This window comes from Tupaia chinensis, unplaced genomic scaffold (genome assembly GCF_000334495.1).
Source record: "Tupaia chinensis unplaced genomic scaffold, TupChi_1.0 Scaffold000062_1, whole genome shotgun sequence".
In the NCBI taxonomy this organism is placed as follows: Eukaryota; Metazoa; Chordata; class Mammalia; order Scandentia; family Tupaiidae; genus Tupaia; species Tupaia belangeri.
In genome coordinates this window covers 2,906,883-2,929,382 of record NW_006159520.1, presented here as the reverse complement: position 1 = coordinate 2,929,382, position 22,500 = coordinate 2,906,883, and the positions used below count along the sequence as shown (strand labels likewise).

The 22,500-nt window shown below is 35.3% G+C and overlaps 1 protein-coding gene across 3 annotated transcripts in view; it reads right to left on the bottom strand.

Annotated features, from left to right (window-relative positions):
- CDIN1 (CDAN1 interacting nuclease 1) overlaps positions 1–22,500 on the bottom strand; it is a 255,247-nt gene that overhangs the window by 167,090 nt on the left and 65,657 nt on the right. For 2 of the 3 annotated variants that reach the window (XM_006141701.3, XM_027765600.1), the window contains exons 2-4: positions 10,177–10,222; positions 9,215–9,279; positions 2,318–2,378 (exon numbers count right to left, since the gene is read on the bottom strand). In XM_006141701.3, the coding sequence (XP_006141763.1) occupies positions 2,318–2,378; positions 9,215–9,279; positions 10,177–10,222 (172 nt within the window). The remainder of the gene's footprint in view (positions 1–2,317; positions 2,379–9,214; positions 9,280–10,176; positions 10,223–22,500) is intronic. The other variant, XM_006141702.3, reaches the window with a different exon arrangement.

Genomic DNA, 22,500 nt, shown 5'->3' with positions numbered 1-22,500 from the left:
TATGAACAGTTTTTTCAAATATGTATGTACTTGGATGCCCTTAAATTCCCCAAGTAGAAAGAAATGCTTTCCACGAAGCTGCTTATTCCTAGTAACCCACATCAGAGCTGACACATGAAAAATGGTGAAATTACTGAAGGTAGTCCAGCCTGAATAAGGACTACCTTATTAGTTCAGGTACTTGCATCTCCCTAATTTTCATATTAATCATGTGTCCATCTTTCTCTGAAATAGGGCCATCATGCTTCATGTCAGAATTTAGCATGTAAGTAAAATTCATAGTGCTTCAAATCTCACTTGAAAATATTTGTGTGGGGAGAACAGAATGACTGATCATATTATCGTTAACAAAGTGAGATTCCCTAAAATTTTCATTTTTTAGCCTGAAACAGGTAAAGCTGTATCAAGACATTTATAAAATCACACATATAGCTCTGACCAATCAAATCAACGATAATACAATGCACCTGTCTAAGAAGGCTGCTCACAATGTCACATGCCAATGTTATATATTTCTCATCAATTTTTACAGTTCCTACTGATTAAATATATATTGACTCATAAAGCATTAACATCACATCAATTGTCACCAGATGCAAGCATATGCCACCTAAGTATTAACTGTCATGTAAAAATGGCAGCTTGGTTGTTTAGAAGCTATGATCTGGTATCACCCTTACCAAATTTCCCTAATGCATTAGCAATGTTATATAGCAAGGGCTAGTCTCTGTGCACTAATATGAAGCCAAAGGGGAGGAATAGTCTTTATGTAATATAAATATTGTATATAATTACTGAATTTCTTTTCTTTGGCCAAATATTTTTATAGATTCATACCAGGTTTATTGATATAGGAGAAAATGTGTTGGTGGGTTAAATTTTTCCATATTAGTAGAAGATAACGTTGCGGTCAGCTTAGCTAAGCTAAGCTCAACAGTACTATCCATTAAAAATTCAAATGAGTATAAATTGCTACTACATAAAACTTCTGTCATCAACAACATTATCTATAAAAATGAGTACCATATTCTCATCACATTTTTTCTGGATGCTGTGTGTAGAATGCTGCTAGCTCACTCTTCTTTTTCAAAAAGGACAATCACTACATTCCTAGTTACAACTCAGAAGCTTCAAGTTACTAACACTCAACTTGTAACCAACAAGTCTGGGGACATTTTAAAACCAACCTGCTCTAGAAATAAGAAAAAAAAAAAAAGTAAAATAAATGTTTTGCTAGGAGGAGGAGAGAAATCCATTCTATATGTTAACTATCCTATCAGATTGTGTAGACATTGCCTAGACTATTAAAACCTTCTAGTAACTGATGGGTAATTGCTCATTTGCTGACTGCAGCGGTGTACAGCAGACAGAAGCTGTGAGGGAAGCCATCCTTCCTTGCTAATATAACATGTAGAACTTGCTGCTACTGCAACACTTAATGCTCACAGTACCAAGTCATCTTTAATGCAAACACACATTTTCTGCCTTGCTTCTGTGTTTTCCATTATAATGCAACACAAAAACAGTATACATTTCATTACATCCCTGAGGTTTGCATAAGCAGTTCTAAGTCAGACCAAATATTGTATTGCTCTTATTACAGTGGATAAATATTTTAAAGTTTAGGAATTAAATATTTTATTTTTTCAGTATGCTCTCTGCAACTATTATAAACTTTTCACAGCTTCTTCATTCATGGGAAATCTTTAGGGTTTCCTTTTCTAAATGTAAGGCTATTATTTGTTTCCCCTAACAGAAGTAGATCATAATTAACAAACAAGTTCAATAAATCACTTTCTGCTCGGTGTTAATAAGAACACTATGCTTCTTCATATAAAGAAAGAGACTTTTCTACACGGCAAGTATCTTTTATTATAATAAAGTTTGCTAACCAAAAAAAATGAAGGCTACATCTTTAAGTATATAATTTCTTTATTCATTCTAATAATAGCTGGCATAGATTTTCTGGGCATATATCTCTTACTTGACATAGGTATTTCTCACACTAAATTAAGACAATATATCCTAAGAAGAGCATGTCCTGAGCTGTTTGGTTAAAATTTCCCACAGACTAAGGAACCAAAAAGCTGTTTATACATATGCTTTAAAAGAAGTAGACTAATTATGTCAACTGGTTTATTAATACATAGAGTTCTTTGTCCAATTATTAAAAGAACAAAGAGACAGGGAGCAATTTAAATGTCTAATGCACCTCAAAATCTTTTTTTAAAGTTAATTATGAATCTAAGCAAAGCTACTCTCGAAAGGCCCCTTAGGTTTTATGCAGGTTTAAATAAAATAATAACAATAACATTACCTCATTGGCCAGCTCCAGGAGCACTGGGGCAGCTCCATTTTTCACCACTCCATTCAGGTACCTAGACAAGACAAAGCCAAGTGGTAGTGCAGTGACAAGAAAAGGCCAGCATAGACTTGTCAGCATCCCCTGTGTGTACACGTTTCTCCTGGGCAAATGCCACGCTCAACTCTAGTTAAAGTATGCTACCGTCATAGGAAAGCATTGAAGGAAAAAGGATAACAAAAACAACCTATCTCCAAACCACTGGCAACTAACTACCGAAGTTGGGGGCAGGAAACAGGAACACATCGTTCTCCTTTATGTTCACTCCCTAACATGTAAATAAACACAAAGGTGATTTCTTTTCTTTTCTTTGTTTTTTTTTTTTGAGAGGTTTTTGCTATAGGCACATGCGCTCCCCAGACAGACAGAGAGAGACAGAGAGACAGAAAGCGAGAAATCACCCCCCATGGGGATGGCCACACTGCAATCTCTTCTCCTCCATTCTCCTCTCGGAATCTTGGGCACGCACGCACACGTGTCTGGCGTGAGTTTTAAGCCACCAGGTCCAGGACGCGAACTGCAGTTGACTACATGGGAGTCCAGCGACATAGCCATTACACTAACTGCTGGTCCCAACACAAAGGTGATTTCTAAAGACCTATCTGTATCATTCTGGCTTTATCTATAAATAGACAACCATCACATGGAAAGGAAATAAGTTGGTTTATAGTTTGAAAAAAGCATTCATGTGCCTATCTCATTGTTTTGTTTACATGTGCTTCTTAGGCCTGGCTGACACCTTAATTTATTTAAAAAAAAAAAATTGAAACAGATTCGCCATCAGTGGGGTCAGCATATTTTTGATAGGCAATATAAGGCATCATCTAATCGGCCCTGGATCTCTGTAATACCTCCAGCTCCAAGCAACCCCTAACTACAGTGGAGAAAAAATAAAATAAAATAAAATAAAAACAATCACAACTTTCCAAATCTATCCCAGACATGGATGCTGGAGTGACTTAAAAAAAAAAAAAATTGGGGGGGCCGGTCCATAGTATGCTGGTTAAGGAAGCTGGAACCCACATGGCCAACTGTGTGGTTCAGTCCTGACTCAGTGGCTTGAAAAACATCCCAGCATGTGTGCATGCATCCCTAAACCCCAAGAGGAGAATCGACAAGAAGGGATTGTGATATGGACATTGCCCCTGGAAGGTGCTTTCTCTCTTTGTGTCTCTGGTAAACACACAGGCTCATAGCAAATTTTAAAACAAACAACAACAAAAATAACTAAATGTGCCGTTCTCCTTTGTAAAAACACTTCAAAGGCTCCGCACTATATCTTAAGATAAAATTATAACCACTTAAAAGCTTATGCAAGATTCCTTATAATCTGGTTTCTGCCTACTTAACACCGCCACTGTCTCATCTCTTGTCAATGTCTCTCACTGTACCCTTCACCTGGATAACTCATGAGTTTCAGCTCAGATGTCATCTTCTTCATCCACCACCACCCAAGAGTAAGCTAAGTGCCCCTCACATATGGTCAAGGAACACCCTAGTGTATCCTTCAGGAAATAGCATACTACACTTGCCTAGTGACTTATCTATCTCACCTCTCCCCCCCATAGTATTAAAAGCCTCATTAAGGTTGAAAAATTGTATTTTATTCAATTTAATATGCTTGGCACTGTCTTTGGTTTATAATAAATGACTGTATGATACATATTTTTCTTTAACAAATGAATAATTAAATAATTATTAAAGCCATATTGGACAAGGAAGTAGGATTAGGTACAGACATTTGTTTGGTCAAATAAATCCAGGTTATTTGTCTGATAATAAAAAAAGTCAAAAAGTGAGATCTTTGTGTGTATACATGAACATGTGAACCAAAGTAAACCATCCTTATGCCCGTCTACTCTTCTCAGCATTCTAAGGTCACTAGCCATGAGTAGGAGTTTCTACCTGAGTTAACTCTTACCTGGTGTAGTCATTCATACTCTCAATGATAACAAGTCCAGTTACTGGCCTCAACAGTAAGGAGGCTAGCAGACTTTTGATCTTTTAGCCCTATTACCTTCAGGTCTTCCTCCCAAGTTTGTACCTATTGTTCAGCAAGCTCCTTTGAAGGTTTCGGCTTGCTCAGGGAGGGTGCAGCAGCATAGGGGAATTAAGAGTCTGCAGTTGCCCACGTGTGAGGACCAACCAACACTGAATATACACCCTCTGTATTTAAGTTACAGTAAACTTTTATCAAATCCATTATGGGGCTAGCTTTGATTTTCAGGATCAGAGCACAGTGGGACAGTCTTTCATACGGACACCAGAAACAGATAATAAATTTTAGTATTTCACATGTATACTTAAAAAGGTAAAATAAGGCAAATATGGTTTAGAGGAAGGTCCTTGGGGAGTAAGTCAGGTAAGAACCTTGTCAATTTACACAAACATTTCCATTGCACTGATAGACCTGCTTGAGGAACAACCAATTAGCTTAGTCAAGTCAGATTAACAAATTCTGTGTTCATAATCACCAGAAGAAGGGATATATATTTATTAAGGGCTCTGATTCTAGGACAGTGTATTTAAGCCTATCCTGATGTTGGCATATCTTCACAACATTTTTAACATTCATTAATCCCACAAATATCTGTGAGAGATATGTATCTGGCTTTATTTCAGGTTCTGAAAAGCATCAGAGAAAAAAGTACATCCCTCGGTCCACCATCACAGACATTGTATTACAGCAAAAGATAATTAAAGGACAGGGAAATAGATACTTAATATAATGACATATGCTTTGGTAAACTTAGATGGGTTAGTCAGAAAGCCCTTTTCTAAGGACCAGAGGACTGTTATTTTGATTCAAAATTACATGGTTTCATGTAAAATTTACATTCATCATTATCTAACCAACCTCCACACATCTATCAAATTCAAAGAAACAGTAGGTCAAAAACAATAATTATAATCCCCTATATCTATACAGTCTATATAATACTCAAAGCATGATGATATTTAATCCAGTAAAAATTCCTAATTATGAGGTTGGTGAAACTGAGAAGTTTTACCAACAAACACCAAGGAACTGATGAAACCCATCTGGGCTCTCGAAGGTGGAAAGCAATGAAGCTCAGATATAGAATCACAATCCCCTAAGGCCTAGTGAGGTGCCCTCCTATTTTGAAGAGACTAGGCCTCTTTCTCAGTATATATTTTCCCCAATTCATTTCCCAATATATCCTACAACAAAACCCCATTGTACTCCTTTGAGCAAGACCTTTGGTACCTACCTGCCTTTTCAGGATCTTCTTGCCCTTCTCTACATGTTCTCTATGCTCTGGCTGAGGAACATCCATAGCTTAGCCATTGACTGTTTTCTCTCAGAATGGAATGCCTTCTCCTGCCTAACAAACTAGTAAAGGCGATTCTTATTTTTAGATTGTGCATATGCAAGATTCCTGAACACCCCAAATGGAACTCCCATTGCAATCTGCATAGATACACTTCTGCTAGCAGTTTTCTTACTATATTTACATAATTACATACATAGCTGTTTTCCCACTAGACAAAAAGTTGAAGGCAGGTACTATGTCTTATTACATTTGTATAGTGGCTTCCTACCATAGTAGATAGGACGTGGTGAGTGCAATATACATGGAATTAATTGAGCAAAATGTGGTTTTAATTTGCAGGAACTATTTTGATCATTTACTGTCAAGATCACATTCAAATCAACCTTTATTCCATCTGAATGACATTCATCGATCTGACTCTCTAAAGCTACCAGGGAACCAGCAGTTAGCGTAATGGCTATGTCGCTAGACTCCCATGTAGTCGACCGTGGTTCGCGTCCCAGACCAGGGGGCTTAAAACTCACGCCGGGCGCATGTGCGTGCGTGCCCAAGATCCCGAGAGGAGAATGGAGGAGAAGGGATTGTGGCGTGACCATCCCCCCTGGGGGGTGATTTCTCGCTTTCAGTCTCTATGTTTCTCTCTGTCTGTCTGGCGAGCGCACACACCCTATAGCGAAAATCTCTCCAAAAAAAAAAAAAAGCTACCAGAACAACCCCTAGACTAGTGTGTTTTGGAAGAAGGAGAATATGAGAGACAATATTTCTAAACTTTACTATTGATCAGGACTTGTAAATCTGACTCACGGTGCTAGACAAACCTAAATAAATTTTACCAAGAATGTTTCCTGTTTAGAAATAAAATGGCCTTAATACAATGAGAAAGATTAGAGAATTGTTATCAAATTGAACACTCGGGCTTTGTCTCTAAACATACAACATAGAGAACTACTGTCTGGAGACTTGAGGTTTCAGTTAACTATGATGGAATCACATTAAATACAGATTTCAAATTCTTGATTGGTATCATCTCAGTGCTAGCAAGAATGCAACAACACAGGAATTCTCTTAAATACGTCTAGTAGAAATGTAAACAGTACTCTTCTAGATAGTAATTTGGCAAAATATACTACAGGTTTTAAATGTTCATACTGTTTGCACCGGTAATTACATATATGTAAATGTTTTAAAACTATCCAAAATTCAGACTCATGTATCAAGATGTTTATTACCGTATTATTTACAATATCCGAATATTGGAAACATATATGTTCCACAGAAGAATAATTCAGTAAATTATGAGACTTTCATATAATGAAGTAAGGCAATCAATAAAATGCCTACAAAAAGCTTTTTACATAATAATATTATGCCACATACATTTTTCTAAGTATAAACTTCAGGATTCATGACTGTATGTATGGTATGACCTCATCTATATAAAAATAGGTTGACAAATAACTAGAATGAAAAATGTCAGTAGTTATCTCTGAGTGATACAATTACAGGTGAACATTCATTCCTTTTTTATACCATCATAAATGTGCTTAATTTTCACAATAAGAAAGTATTACTTTTATAAAATAATAAAAAGTAAATCAATTAACATTTTCAAAATGCTTAAATATGGTCTGATATAACACAATTTGTCTTTTTTCTAATCAGCTAAAAAAAAAAAAAAAAACAGGGACATTCAACTGGCACATTTGAAACAAGAAGCTAATGAGACTTTTGAAACCTGGCCCCAGCACCAAGGTAGACCAGAAAGTTAAGAAGCAGATTGCTATGGGAAGAAACTGGTCAGACTGCTTTCTTCAGCCTAACTTCATGTTTTGGCACTAAGTGCTATAACTCCTCAGAAAAATTGAGACTCTCAAAAAAAAAAATACAAATACATTTCTATAGTCTCATTATTGCCTACTCAGCTGTTTATCACTGAGCAACCATACTTTAAAGTTTTTATTTCTGGCATAAAAGACACTTTAATCTAACAAAAGTATGTTCCTACTTCAGTAGTTAAATATGCTTTATAAGAAAACTAGTATTATAAATAGTAGAATGAGGTGCATATCAAAGATCAACCACATTACCTATTACGGTATCTCCCAATTTCTAAAGACATACTTTCTTCTACAATGCTCTTTTTTCCTTTGCTTACATTACAAGACTTTAAAATCTGGACACAAAAGTCAGACCTATAAATAACAACTTAGGACTATAATGTTTGCAAATAAGAATGTACTTTTTGGCCTGTAAATAACTTTTCTCATCTTTCTTGAGCCACTTTAGATGCCAAAGCAGTGGTAGACTTCATGGTATTTCATGGGCTGTCCTTAATTTTATATGTATAATTTAGGTTATGACTCTAATTTAAATGTTAATTTTACCGAGGAGGTTATGACTTTTGAATAAATCAACTCAACCCTTACAAATACTTGTGCAGAAAGAAGCCTCCTAGACACAAAGGGGAAGGAGAGCTGGGGGGAATTGGTGTCTGGGCATTTATCCCCTACAACAAACATGTCTTTTACAACATAGGGCAGGGTGAACAAGTTTTCTTAAAAATCTACTTTAATAATTTTTCAGTTCAATTTCTACCCTGAGTTCCAAAATGACTTTAGAGAAATATGACATCAATATTTTACCTACATGCTTATTTCATTCATAAAACGTTTGTGCACTGAAATCATCTAAAACCAGTGGTACCATTCTCACCATAGAAAGGTTGACCTGTTCATCGTAAGAGTAATAATTTTAGAGCATATTTCAAACAGTTTTTCTTCCCAATCTGCCCTTGAAACATTTGAAAAACTAACAATTTTTAAGGCAAACCATTACCATTTAGTATTACTAATTGTCCAGTCATATTAAAATGACAATAGAAATTTTAGAATGAAAAAATTAGAGCTATTTCAAATACTCTATTTGCTTTCTAAGAAGAGCTTGAAAACTGTTTATAATAAAGTAGCCTGATACTAAAATATCTCTTGAATACTATGCTATTGATTTAATATGTAAGATTTTCTCTTAAAATACAAAACTCCCTTTAAAATGTGATAGTTATGCATTATAATATATCTCCATATGTTGTTGATACATGTCTTTTTTTCTTCATTTCTAAAATGGCCAACCTAATATCTATGATACAAAATACAACTATATCAAAATTCAATCTTCTTTTTCAACTTGTGGACTAAATAAAAAATAAATGAACAGTGGTTTAAGAACTTCCACATATGCATGCAGATACAGGTATATACAAGCAAGTATTTTAATAAGATATGCACTTAATAAGCTTCAAGTTGCCAACAGAGATTTCATAATATTGTAGCTACATCACACACAGCATATGCACACACCCATAAGACAGTCTTACCATATTGTTCAGAACTATGAAACAAAACACTACAAAATATACTAATAGTTTTAACTAAGAGACTTAAAACAAAATGTCTTGGGATATGATATAGAACATTAGTTTAATAGTCTAATTTATTCATAATTATCATTACAATTAGTAGGTACTATGATACCCTCTAGTGGGGCAGGCAGGTCATACCTCTGGTAATAACTTTCAATCGCTTCTGGCGTGTGATGTTTGGCATGTGTTCTTTTAATATGTTTCTGAAACAAGTAACAACAACAAAAAAATCTTTATGTTGTATCACAGATCAGGTTCAAGAACAAAAACGACTTATTTCTTGATCCCAATGACTAGTCTATAAGGCAAAATGAAGAACAGTTTGGGGATTTGAGTGGTGGTAGAACTTTTTCCCCTTCTACTCTATGAACCTATGCATTTTAATCTCTATTGCCTGGCTGGGATGTCTTCAGACTGTACCACGAGGTACAGTATATAAGTAAAAGCCAGCAGGGTCATAGTAATTGAATCTAAATAAGTTTGCTTAGGGCTGCAGAGGGCAAAGAAAAACTTGTTCCTTCTTTCAACCTTTGTATTAATTTTCCCTCAATTCAATTCCATCTAGGTCCTCTGCACTCTAGTTTTACAATCCAATTGCCATTTTTAACCAGGAAGAACATTGCTTAAAAACAACTTATTTGAAAACTACAAAAAGTAATTCCATAGAGACTTGCCACTTGACTGACACCTGTCATCTCATGATAAATGACTCCATTTTCTGCCTCTCTTGCCTTCTGCCACTCCAGCAATGGTCATTTATCATCATCTCTGTCAGCAATGGAAAGCGGCACTGACAGTGCAAGTCAGCAAACATTTAGCACATGGAACCACGCAACACAGGGAAATTATTATTGTCAGAATAATAATGGTTTAGCATAATTTATTACAGGTCCACCAAATAAGCAAAGGCTAGATGTTATTAGACAGATGGATGGGTAGGCTTGGCAGGCCTCCACTGAGACGCAGGCGGTGCTTGATGTGGAAAGGAGAACATCCTCCAACCCAATCAGAGAGCTGGCAGTTCAATTACAAAGAAATAAAGGGACATTCATCATTCAATTAGGCACCTGTCAACCCTCACAAAGGAGAAAACTTCTAACCTGGTACTCCTGGGAGAAGATGCTCAGCAGAGTGGCCTGCGATTGACTGGAACAAATAAAAGAAGGACAAAGTTAATTACTGGAGTGCACGGCAAAGAAACAAAAGAGAAAGGAGCTTCAAAGGTAGGCCTGCTGCCCTGTAATCTAACAGAACATGAAAACAAGTGTGGAAAAGTTGTTCCAGATGAACACCTCAAACAAAGGCTTCCTGCTGCTAGGTCAAGGAGAGAGAAAAAGGGAAAGGGGAAAATAGGGATGCCTCAAAGCAACTATCACATTATTTGGATTTTTTTTAAACTTTAGAATGATTGTAAATCATATCTGTAGCATGCAATGGTGTTAAAAAGGACTACAAGAAAGCAAGGTTTATTTCCATTAATAAACGATAATGTTCAATCCCATAAACAGTGGAGAACTAGAAGTTCATTCGTTGACAACATCCTGAAATTTATTTTGTTAGCAGACAGGTATCCTCTTCTGTAGCTATCTCAGATGCAGGAGAAAAAACTTTGGTCTTTACCAGAAGTAACACAGAAACTACTGGAACGTTCCCATTGATACTGGCTGCTTTGAAAATAGAAGTTTTCTCCACAGGAAGCAAAGGTTCTTGGAATGCGTCATTCCCAAAGACGGCTGTAAGCCTCATTCATCTAAGGCGCCATACAATGCCAAACACCTGGCAAGGAAGCAGCCTGGAAAACTTTCTCCCCAGCTGGGAATTTTCCTCTTGCAATTGTTAACATTTAGAAATAGAATGGAATTTTTCTTTTTCTAGAAAGCAATCCATATCCCACTGCTACTCTTTTGAACTGCCGTCTGATGATAGATCTACCTTATCTATCTTGAAAATGATCATTTCGGATGCATTTTACTACTAAATGAATAGATTAAATATGTAGACTTTGATTGTATGTCAAAGCATGGTGAATATTTTTTTTCTATACATGAATCAAACCTCTCAAGCTCATCACAGATAATCTGAGGAATGTGAAATAAAAAATATCACTGCACTTTTTCCTCACTGTCATAGAGTTGTCATCTTTTGTATACCACCACCAGAGACTTGGCTTCTTTTCTGTTTTTTTGTTTTGTTTTGTTTTTGTTTTTTTAATTTTTTATTTACCAGATGATATGTGTGCTTGCTGAAGAGCGGAAGAGAGAACAAGGGAAGGAAAGTGAGAAACTACCCACCATGGGGAACGGTCATGCTGCAATCCCTTCTCCTTCATTTCATTTCTTCCTCCTTTAGGGATTTTGGGCACCCATACACACACTTGGCATGTTTTTTAAACTGCTAGGTCCAGGACTCAAACCTCATAGTTGGCCATGTGGGAACCAGCCATCTTAACCACCCTACCACCTACTGGCCCCACTTTGGCTTCTAATCCTTTCCACTTTTATCAGGTGATGAGGATTCTTTAAGAAGTTAAAGAAAAATGTGAAGATTAAAAAAACAAAGCATGGATTTGAAAATATGTTTTGTGCCCCCCCCAATCATATTCTTTTTTTTTTTTGGAGAGGATTTTGTCATAGGGCGTGCGTGCGCTCGTCAGAAAGACACAGAAAGACAGAGAGACAGAAAGAGCGAGAAATCACCCCCTGGGGGATGGCCACGCCACAATCCCTTCTCCATTTTCCTCTTGGGATCTTGGGCACGCATGCACACACACCCGGCATGAGTTTAAGCCACTGGGTCCAGGACTCAAACCACAGTCAACTACATGGGAATCCAGTGATGTAGCCACTACACCATCTGCTGGTCCCATTTCATTTGATTATTCACATTTTTTTCGCTGTCCCTTTGTATAAAAGTATGTTAAAAAAAAACCCACATATATTCACAAGGAAAACCAACAGACTATTTCAATAACTCAAAAGGATTAGGAAATGATTAAATACAATTATAAATTCACTATGTCCAAATTTTTGAAATTCCCTTTAGAACTGGGGTCCACCTTTGAAAAAGTCAATTTGTTATATAAAATCCTCCTATTCTATCTGGCTTGCCTGGACTCAATGGACAAATCACACACCTCGGTAGGATTGCTGATAACAATCCCTAGGGGAGAAAAATGGCAAAACAAAGCCCAGATCTTTGTAATATACTTAATAAATCAATATATCAGATATTTATGTGGAATAAACAGACCCCTCCTCACTGTACAGCAGAATACTTTTTAAAAATCATTTAATGATAAACCTAATATTGTCCTTTATATTCCAAAAAATATGACTGATTTAAATGTGTTTGGAATGAGCAAGTCAGGGACCAATAACCACTGAGGAAGAAACTAAAATGTATATAAAACAAAATGTATTTGCAGATGCTCAGAATAGGAAGACAAAGAGAAGTTGGAGAAATAAGTTTAAAAATAAGGAATTCAAAATGAGAAGTTGTTGCAGGAGTTGAGAGTACTGTATACACTAAGAATGAAACAAAGCCCTTAGCCAAACAAAGATAAAACATAATGTATTTCAATTACTTAGAATTCAATTCTGCTACAACCATGAACAGAGCCTATGGAATGGCCTGGTTTTTCTGTGGATAAGAGAACAGAGAGAAGATTCTATCTTATGCTGGGTATAAAATAGGCTAGAACTGAAAAAAGAACATGACTTACATGGTAACAACAGAAAGACTTGGGTCCACAATGTTTGGTTTTACTTGACTAAAAGAGCTGTAGAGAACTAAGTGACCTTTGCTAGGTAGTTTGTCAGTCACCTGTCTGTTCCTGTACTTGCTAACCTTATGAAAGAGTTTTCTGAACAGCTGCCATATAATGAAACAGTAAGGTAGTTTGAGTGCAACAGAGACATTGACTCTAGTGCAAGTTATTTGTTCTTTCTTCCAATGTGTTAGTATTGAGAAGGGATACGAGAGAGAGAGAGAGAGAGAGAGAGAGAGAAAGAGAGATGATGCAAGTATGGAGGGGAATGGAGTCCTGGGATCTCAATGCTACATCTCTGGAGGGCTCACCAAATCCACCCTCCCCACACCACACCCTCCACTTAGTGTTTGATTTGTCTTGGCAAAAGGTAACAAAAGTTGTAGTATAAATTCAACATTCACTGGGTTCATGGGAATATGGTTTCCAGCTAAAGAGAGGAGTAAAGGACCACGCAAAGAGAAGATTTATCTTAAACATCACCGTGACAGTACCCACAGTGCATCTACAAAGTACCAAAGCCATGGGAATGGAGAACTATGCCATTAGAATTAAAAAAAAAAAATTAAATAAGGTGAGCAGGAATTGACTCAGCAAAAACTTTCATCATACACATTTTAAAAGGGCAAAAAATAGAACACTGTCGAGTTCATTTTTTAAAATGGAACTAGTGAAGGAAGTCATCCCTTAGTCTTCACATATTTCAAAACTGTATTGGCTTTGGAGCATATATGCATCACTTAGCTTATATGGTGTTTTAAACTTAAATATTCACAAATGCCATCATAACTTACACCCAAAACCTAAGATATATCAATAAAACCTCATTAAAGGTTTTGTTTATATCTCCCAAATGAAGCTCCTCACCCTACAGTTGTCTGAGCAAAAGACAGCATGTGAGTGTACCTCTAAAGTGTTTATATTAAAACCCTTCCCCAGTCTGGAACAGAAGCAGCCATGAGAATAAAGCCAACACATTGAGCAAAAGGAAGAGAAGATAGACAGACTCCAGGTCCTTGAGAACGCTGTTAAGTTGCTCAAGTGACCATGGAATTGAATTGACCAGACTCCATACTTATTATTCTATATAGTAACACAAGCCTTTGTTTTTTTCCTTAACCTCAAAATTAAGAAATAAAACTCTGCCCAGGTTTCGGTGTTCCCTTGTAAGGAGGCACTGTGATGGAGAGAGGATTCTAAGACAGAGTATTCATAATGATGGCACATATACTGGAGTATTTGAAAGGGACCATCCATTCCCACACTTGCTAGTTCTCTTCTTAGTTGGCAGCCATATTTGACTTCCCTAGAATTCTTCCATTACTGTGCCACTAAATTGATGCGTCTAGATATCATAAGTTTGTGTATGATTTTTCCATGAGATTTTAAACACTGATGGGATACTATTTACTCTCATTTTATAACGTAGCAAACATTTGTCAAATACCAGGGACATAATTAAGTAACAAACTAGTGTCCCATGCAGTAGTTAACATACCTTAAACCCACAGAACTAAAAATACTAAGTAACCTGAAGGATATTAGAGAAAATGAACATCTGAGGGTTGGATGAGTATAACACATACAAAAAGCAGAGCTTAGTGTAGACTTAATGGCAATGCAACATTCATACAAACATGAGGTCCTCAAGTTCCCAGCTGAACACATTAAGCAAGTAGAATCTTAAGAAGATGACACCACACATTTTATGTTCTTCCTTTTCCGAAGTGCCCAAACTCTGAAAAAAGACTGTAAAAAGGCACATACCTTTCACTTTGAAGCTCTTTTTGCTATAGAATCTTGGAAGCTTGGGACCAGCAGTTAGTATAATGGCTATGTTGCGGGACTCCCACATAGTCGACCGTGGTTCGCGTCCTGGACCCGATGGCTTAAAACTTACGCTGGGCACATGTATGTGCATGCCCAAGATCTCAAGAGGAAAATGGAGGAGAAGGGATTGCGGCATGGCCATCCCCCCTTAGGGGTGATTTCTCGCTTTCTGTCTCTCTGTCTCTTTCTGTCTGTCTGATGAGCGCACGCACCCTATACCAAAAACCTCTCCAAAAAAAAAAAAGAATCTCAGAAGCTTAAATGTTTATACTCTACGAGGCTCAACATTCTGTCAGCAAAATATTAATAGAATTCAGAAAGCATTAAACCAATGAAAGAGAGATAAAGCTGGATACTCCTACAAAGCGTTAGGCTTGGAGACCTTGCAATTGCAAGGCACAGCCTCTCCCAGACTGTAAAGGACTACAATGGAACACTGGCTCTGTGCTATTCATGATTCAGAGTGCTGGTCAAGGAAGAGTTTCTATAAAAGCAATGAAGCAATCCTCCCTGTACCCCTCTCCCAAATACACACCTACACACAAAAAAGAAAGGTCATTTTTTTCTGCTAAAATCAAAGTGGAATTCAACAAGACAAGATTTGACATGACACTACTACTAATGTTTCTTCTTTTCTAGGAACACTCAATGCAAAATAATTTGGAGAGAATTTCAGATACTTTGGAATAGTACTTGATTGAAAAAAAAAGAAAACTCTCAAATTAAAAAGTTAAAAAAAAAAAATTATGCATCCTGACCCCTCCCAAACCTTTTATCCCCAATCTGCAACTTCTTATCATGGATACAGATAACATTTTATGTCTAATCCAAACAAATATCCTCATAAATGACCTAATAGGATGGTAGCACTAAGCTTAATACTCAATAAATAATAAACTATTTAAAAAGTTTTTAAAACTCTAATTTGTGTGTGTGTGTGTGTGTGTGTGTGTGTGTGCGTGCATGGGAAAAAAAGTGGTTACAGTCTCAGGTTTTTAATTTTGCCAGCAAAGTGAAGGTACATAAAAATAACTCTACATCTGGTTTGTGCTTGATACTACATACACAGATCACTTTATTCTATTCTCACAACAAGCATCTGAGGTAGGCACTACCATTATGATTATCTTTACAGGGAGATGAGGAAATTAAGGAAGAGAAGTAGAATATACTATTAAACAGCTAGATATGCTAGGACTGTGAATCAAAATCAAAATCCAATTCCAGAACTAAAATCCAGTCTCAGTACTAATCTGCTTTGCTAACAGGAAATCAGTTCTGTAAGTCACATATGCCAATACTCCTGTTTAAGCATTTATATGATGTTATATTATATCCCAAGAAATTCTGAAAGGTGTGACAAAAAAGTTGGGGTTTTTTTTGATAAAAAACTGAAGCCACAAGAGGTCAAGTGTCTTGACTAAATCCCATGGTTTTACAAAATATTCCTTTTCAACATCAAAATGCATTTTTCTTTTAATTAACTACATTTAAAAAAATACTGTTCCGTTTGTATTGAAAAATAAAGAAACCAGGGCTGGCAGGTGGCATGGTGGTTAAGGGTGCTTGGACTCCCACAGGGCCGATTATGGTTTGAGTCCCTGACCTGGCAGCTTGCTTTCTCACTTTCCCTCTCTCTCTCATCCTGGTCCTCTCTGGTCAAATTAAAAAATATAAATAAATAAATAAAGTTAAATAAAATAATATTTAACAAAAATGAAAGGTAAAGGAACTATTGACTGCAGGAAACACCCAAGGATTAAAAGACTGTTGGGTTATTTCCATTATTCTTCCTGTAGCTACGGTATATTTTAACCAACAACTACTGCCTGAAGTGTCTCTGTCTGATTACATACATGTCTTTGGTCAAATGCTATAACTTCATTTACCATTTGCCCACTGAATTATGTTGGTGTCTCTGAGAAAACCAACTATCTGATAGTCTATTCTGGGGCTTCGGGAACTTCCTAATCTCTTCCACTGATTTACAAGCTCATCTTTTCACACCACTTAGTTGATTACTGCAAGTAAGCCAAGTATACTTAATGTATGTACTGACATTCAGGATTAAGTCTATCATTTATTGAAAAAACTACCTTATCTACTATATGTACATTTTTTTGTTCTTTTCAATTGATCTGATACTTATTCAGTATTTTTCCTCTTGTAACTTAAAAGTTATACACATTTTTACAATTCTTTTAATGATTATACTAGTCACATCTCAGTTGATCAGAATGTATTATTAACCAGTAATTAATTGTTGTCTGAAATATAAAAATACTCTAAAGTATTTCCCCATCCTGGCATATAGGATATTATAGACATTGTTTTATGTGTGCATATATCTTAAGTTGCATAACACATTGTTATTGTTTCACATGGTATCTGTTCATTCAGATTTACCCACATCTGTAGCATTTCATTGCCCTTCATTACTTCCTTCTCTGTTCTTCTATGTGGAATGGCTTCTTGTAATAATTCCATCAGTGCTGATGTAAGTGATATCCAGTAACAAATTATATTTCTCTCCTTTTAAAAAAGTATTTTATTTAATTGTATTCATCATCATCATTACTATTTTAATTTGAACAGAGAGAGACATAGACAAACAGAAAGTGAGAAAGCAAGCCACCAGGTCTGGGACTCAAACCACAGTTTGCCATGTGGGAGTCCAGCACACTTAGCCACTGAGCCACCTGCTGGCCCCACAAATTGTAGCTCTCTTTAATGGCAATCTGTCTTATTCCTCTATCTGGTTTTAAAATTTTTTTTTGTCTTTGATTTTCAGGACATTTAACTGTAAAATCTTGCTTAGAATTTGTATGACTTAAATATGTGACTGAGTATCTTTCTTCATTTTGGAAATATGCTCAATTATGATTTTTTCAAACATTGCTTTTGCACTTTCTTTGCTCCTCCTTACTAAAAGTAAGTTAGCTGTCCTTAATGTGTCTTCCACCTCTTTATCTATCTTTATATAGTCCATCCTTTTGTTTGTGTGTATGTGTGTGTGTGTTTGACACTTTAGGTATTTTCCTGTTATTCATCTTCCAATGCACTAATTCTCTCTTTGGTAATTTCTAATTTGTTGTTAAGTCCATCCACTGAAATAAAGTCATCCAATTTTGGCTACTGTATTTTTCAGTTTTAGATTTTTCTATTTAATTCTTTTTCAAATAAGTTCCCTGCACACTGTTTCACTTTTCTTTTTAAACTCCTTGAGCAAAGTATAATTCTAAAAACTTCTGCCTAATAGTTCAAATAACTGAAGCCCCTTTAGTTTAGTTCTATACTTTCTACTGCCTCACATTCAGGTTGTCATTTTTCCTTTACACAGCTGAGTACCTGTCATTATGTAAAATTGCTTTTGAAAAACTTTTAGAAAAAAAAAATGAAGAAGAATAAAGGACAGACAGAAAGAAATAAAACCCAAATGATGTAATCTTTCTCCAGAGAGGATTTTGACTTAATTCCATGGGTTATCAAGAGTCTGGGATAACTGTGGTACATATACTCTATGGAATACTATTCAGAAAAAAAAAAAAAAAAACAAACAAAAAAAACACCCTAGCTTTTGACAGGAAGTGGGTGAATATGGAAGATTTACTGCTGAGTGAAGCAAGGCTATGAAGGAGAGACATTGTATGTCCCCACTTAATATATACCAAGTGTCCGCACTCTATGACTGAAACTGATTGACTGAAGGATATAGAAACAACAGTATATGGATGTAAATACCAGATATAGTATGTGTGAAAGAGTAGAGTCTGAGGAAGGGCATTTAGAAGAAAAATAGGGAGGCAAAGCATTAATGGGACAAAGAAATGTGGTATAATCTGTTGAAGGTATTTTATAGTTTTATCAACTGTACTAGGGAGAAATGTTCACTTGTTGAAATATTCATTTTGTAAGCTAAATAATGTGATCGAATGTATAAAAGAAATTGAAATAAAACAATGTGGGAAAAAATAGAAAAAATCCTGGGATCATCTTAGTCCAATTGATAGGAGCTCCCACCTTTGGTGGACTCTTATTTTACACTGTGCTCTAGTCCTGTGAAGTTCTCAAAGGCTCTGTTCAAGACTTGACCAGACTACAAGTGATAAAAGGTAGTCCTCCAAAAAGCATGTTTACAAAAATTAAAAATTACACTCAAGGCAGCTGGTGGCATAATGGTTAAGATAACTAGATCCCACATGGCCAACTGCATGCTTTGAGTCCTGACCCAGAGACTTGAAAAACATGAGCTAGTCACTTGAGCTAGAAAGCCCTGGATTATTCTGATTTTTCCCTTTCTCTCACACCTGAAGCATGAGAGTACTTGCCCAAATACGAAGAAAACAGAGAATGGATTATGGTGTGGCCATCCTTCCTAAGGGGTGCTTTCTCACTTTCCTTCTCTGTCTCTTTTTAGTGAGTGCATACAAAATATTTTTTAATATAGCAAAAAGTTCTTTTAAAAATTAAAAAAAAGGTAATCTCTAAATAACTCAGAGATTAAATAGGAAGTAACAATGGAAAGAACAAAATGTGTAAAACTGAGCAATGAGAGTAGTATATGTCAAAGTTTGTGAGAAATTTATACCATTAATTAGAAAATAAGAAGAAAAAAGAACTGATTTTATTATAGGAATTTGCAGAAAACTATAGTGGCTAGCAAAAAATAAAGAAAAAAAATGAGTAAATCAAGGAAAAAACTAATCCTTGCTTAGTTACAGATGAGACAGCCTACTAAATAAAAGTAACAAGAGCATCTACAAACTATAAAACTAGTAAGAGAACTCAAAAAAGTAAATGGATACAAGATTAATATCAAAAGCAAAAAGAATTCATATAAACCAGTAATATTCAACTGGTAATAATCTATTTCAATAGACTAGAAAAACATCTTATTTACAATAATAAAAATCAAAATATTTAGAGATACATTTTTAAATATATATATATAATTTTAAAAGTGTATTTATTTACTTCTCCATGAGATAGAGAGGGATAGAGAAATAAGAAGAGGAAGAGAAACAAAGTGATAGACACCCACAACACTTCACATTATCATATACCCCCCAGTCTCAGCTGGTCTGGGTCATGGGAACACATATACTCCTAGTGTGTTCAGGGTGCTCTCCAGAGAGACCCAAGACCTTTCTCATGAGGGTCCAGTTGGATTATTACCATTGTCACTGCCTTATCTGGTCCCTATGTAAAACTTCTGAAGAATGTTACAAAATATTACTGGTAAGCATGAAAGAATTAATGATTAAATGAAGAGATGAGATATTTTTATTAAAAAAGTATCATGGGTGGGAAGAAATTGTAACTACAGTTGTCAATTCTCCACATATTAATCTATAATTTTAATGAAAACCCAACCAAATTAGCAACACTCTTCTGGTAAAACATGGTAAATTTTTTGTTAAAACCAAGAGGAAAAATACATAGAATAAATTCTCAAAAACACAAAAAAAGAAACATACTCTACTAGATATCAATATGATCATTTTCAAAATTATAGTACTTACAAAAAAGCACATTACAGAATTATATCCTCATTTGATACCATCATATAAGTACAAAAGAAAAAAATGACTTTTTTTGTGGATATTTATGAATGTAGTAAAAGAAATATGTGAAATTGATAAACACTAAACTTAAGACAATGTTCGCCTCAGGTAAGAGAGATGAGAGAAAAAATCAGGGAGAAGATTATAATATTTTATTTAAAAAAAATCTAAAGGAGAAAAGAAATGTACAACAGTGTTAAAATATCTCATTTCTTTAAAAACAAAAAGCCTCTGAAGCAAATATAAACATGAAGATTCAAATAGTTATTTTATTATTCTCATATCATTCTTTATTCTTTTATATTTTATGTCATATTCCATAGTAAAATTAAGTAGGTAGGCACAAAGAATGGAGGAAGAGCTGGATAAATTGATCTTTACGATTCTTTTCTGCTCTAAGTCCCACCCTATTCTAAATGTTCTGATTTAATTAGAGTCTTAAGTACCTATACTTCTTTCCTTTCTAATTAAATTTAAGTATTAACTTTTTAGAACAAGCTATAAAATAAATCAGACAAAGAATAAGAAGCCTGGGTGACAGACATTTAATTTCACTTGCAAGACCAGATTTCTAGTCATTTTTCTCTAAAGTAATCCTGATAACTTCAACACATTATATAAATAATAGATTAGTAAGAAATGTTTATAAATCATCTCTGTAAATGAAGTCTCTTCAACCTTTTTCTCTTTCATCCTATTTACTCACCTGGGTGACACCATATCCTACTATGTTCCCAACTACTTTCTCCCAAACATGTACATACCTATGTACACAAAGAGACAGAAAGAAAGAAAGGTCTCCAGCCTTCACATCTATTCAGAGATTTCTAATCTCAATGGCTACTCATGGAATATTTAACCCCTTAGGTAAAATCAGGGAGAAGATTATAATATTTATTTAAAAAAAATCTAAAGGAGAAAAGAAATGTACAACAGTGTTAAAATATCTCATTTCTTTAAAAACAAAAAGCCTCTGAAGCAAATATAAACATGAAGATTCAAATAGTTATTTTATTATTCTCATATCATTCTTTATTCTTTTATATTTTATGTCATATTCCATAGTAAAATTAAGTAGGTAGGCACAAAGAATGGAGGAAGAGCTGGATAAATTGATCTTTACGATTCTTTTCTGCTCTAAGTCCCACCCTATTCTAAATGTTCTGATTTAATTAGAGTCTTAAGTACCTATACTTCTTTCCTTTCTAATTAAATTTAAGTATTAACTTTTTAGAACAAGCTATAAAATAAATCAGACAAAGAATAAGAAGCCTGGGTGACAGACATTTAATTTCACTTGCAAGACCAGATTTCTAGTCATTTTTCTCTAAAGTAATCCTGATAACTTCAACACATTATATAAATAATAGATTAGTAAGAAATGTTTATAAATCATCTCTGTAAATGAAGTCTCTTCAACCTTTTTCTCTTTCATCCTATTTACTCACCTGGGTGACACCATATCCTACTATGTTCCCAACTACTTTCTCCCAAACATGTACATACCTATGTACACAAAGAGACAGAAAGAAAGAAAGGTCTCCAGCCTTCACATCTATTCAGAGATTTCTAATCTCAATGGCTACTCATGGAATATTTAACCCCTTAGGTCCCAAGTGTCTTCAAGTCAAACTTACCACCACTCTCCTTTTCCACAAGCATATCATACCCAACTTCTCTTAAATAAATTAGTTCCAATGACACAGAGATTTGAGCTAGAAATCCCTGGGTTATTCTGATTTTTCCCTTTCTCTCACACCTGAAGCATATAACCAGTCATCCAGTCTTGTCAATCCCACCATCAAAAGTTTTTTCACATTTGTCCCTACTTCCCTGCAGTACAAAATAGCTTCCTGATTCATTTCTCTCACTTCCTCGCCATACCTTTTAATACAAACTCCAATATACCAACTGTGTTTCTAAAATATATATCTGGTTATATAACCCACTTGGCTTGAAAATCTCCAGGATGAGTCCATTGCCCACAAAATGAAGTTCACCCTCATTAGTAAAGCACCTAAGGTCTTTCTCAACCTAGTTTTAGGCTCCTTCTTCCCAACCACCAACTTTCACTCTTTAAATTCTCCAAGCAGATCATACTTTAATTTCCCCACATCATTACAAACTACCATGTTCTTTCTGGAGCCTAGAATATTTTTCTCTCTTTATTCTATTTGAAGAATTTCTACTTTTAGAATAATAAGTGGAGTCTGGATACTTCTATATAAAATACATTACCATTTTAGTGAAAAAAGATTTCAAGA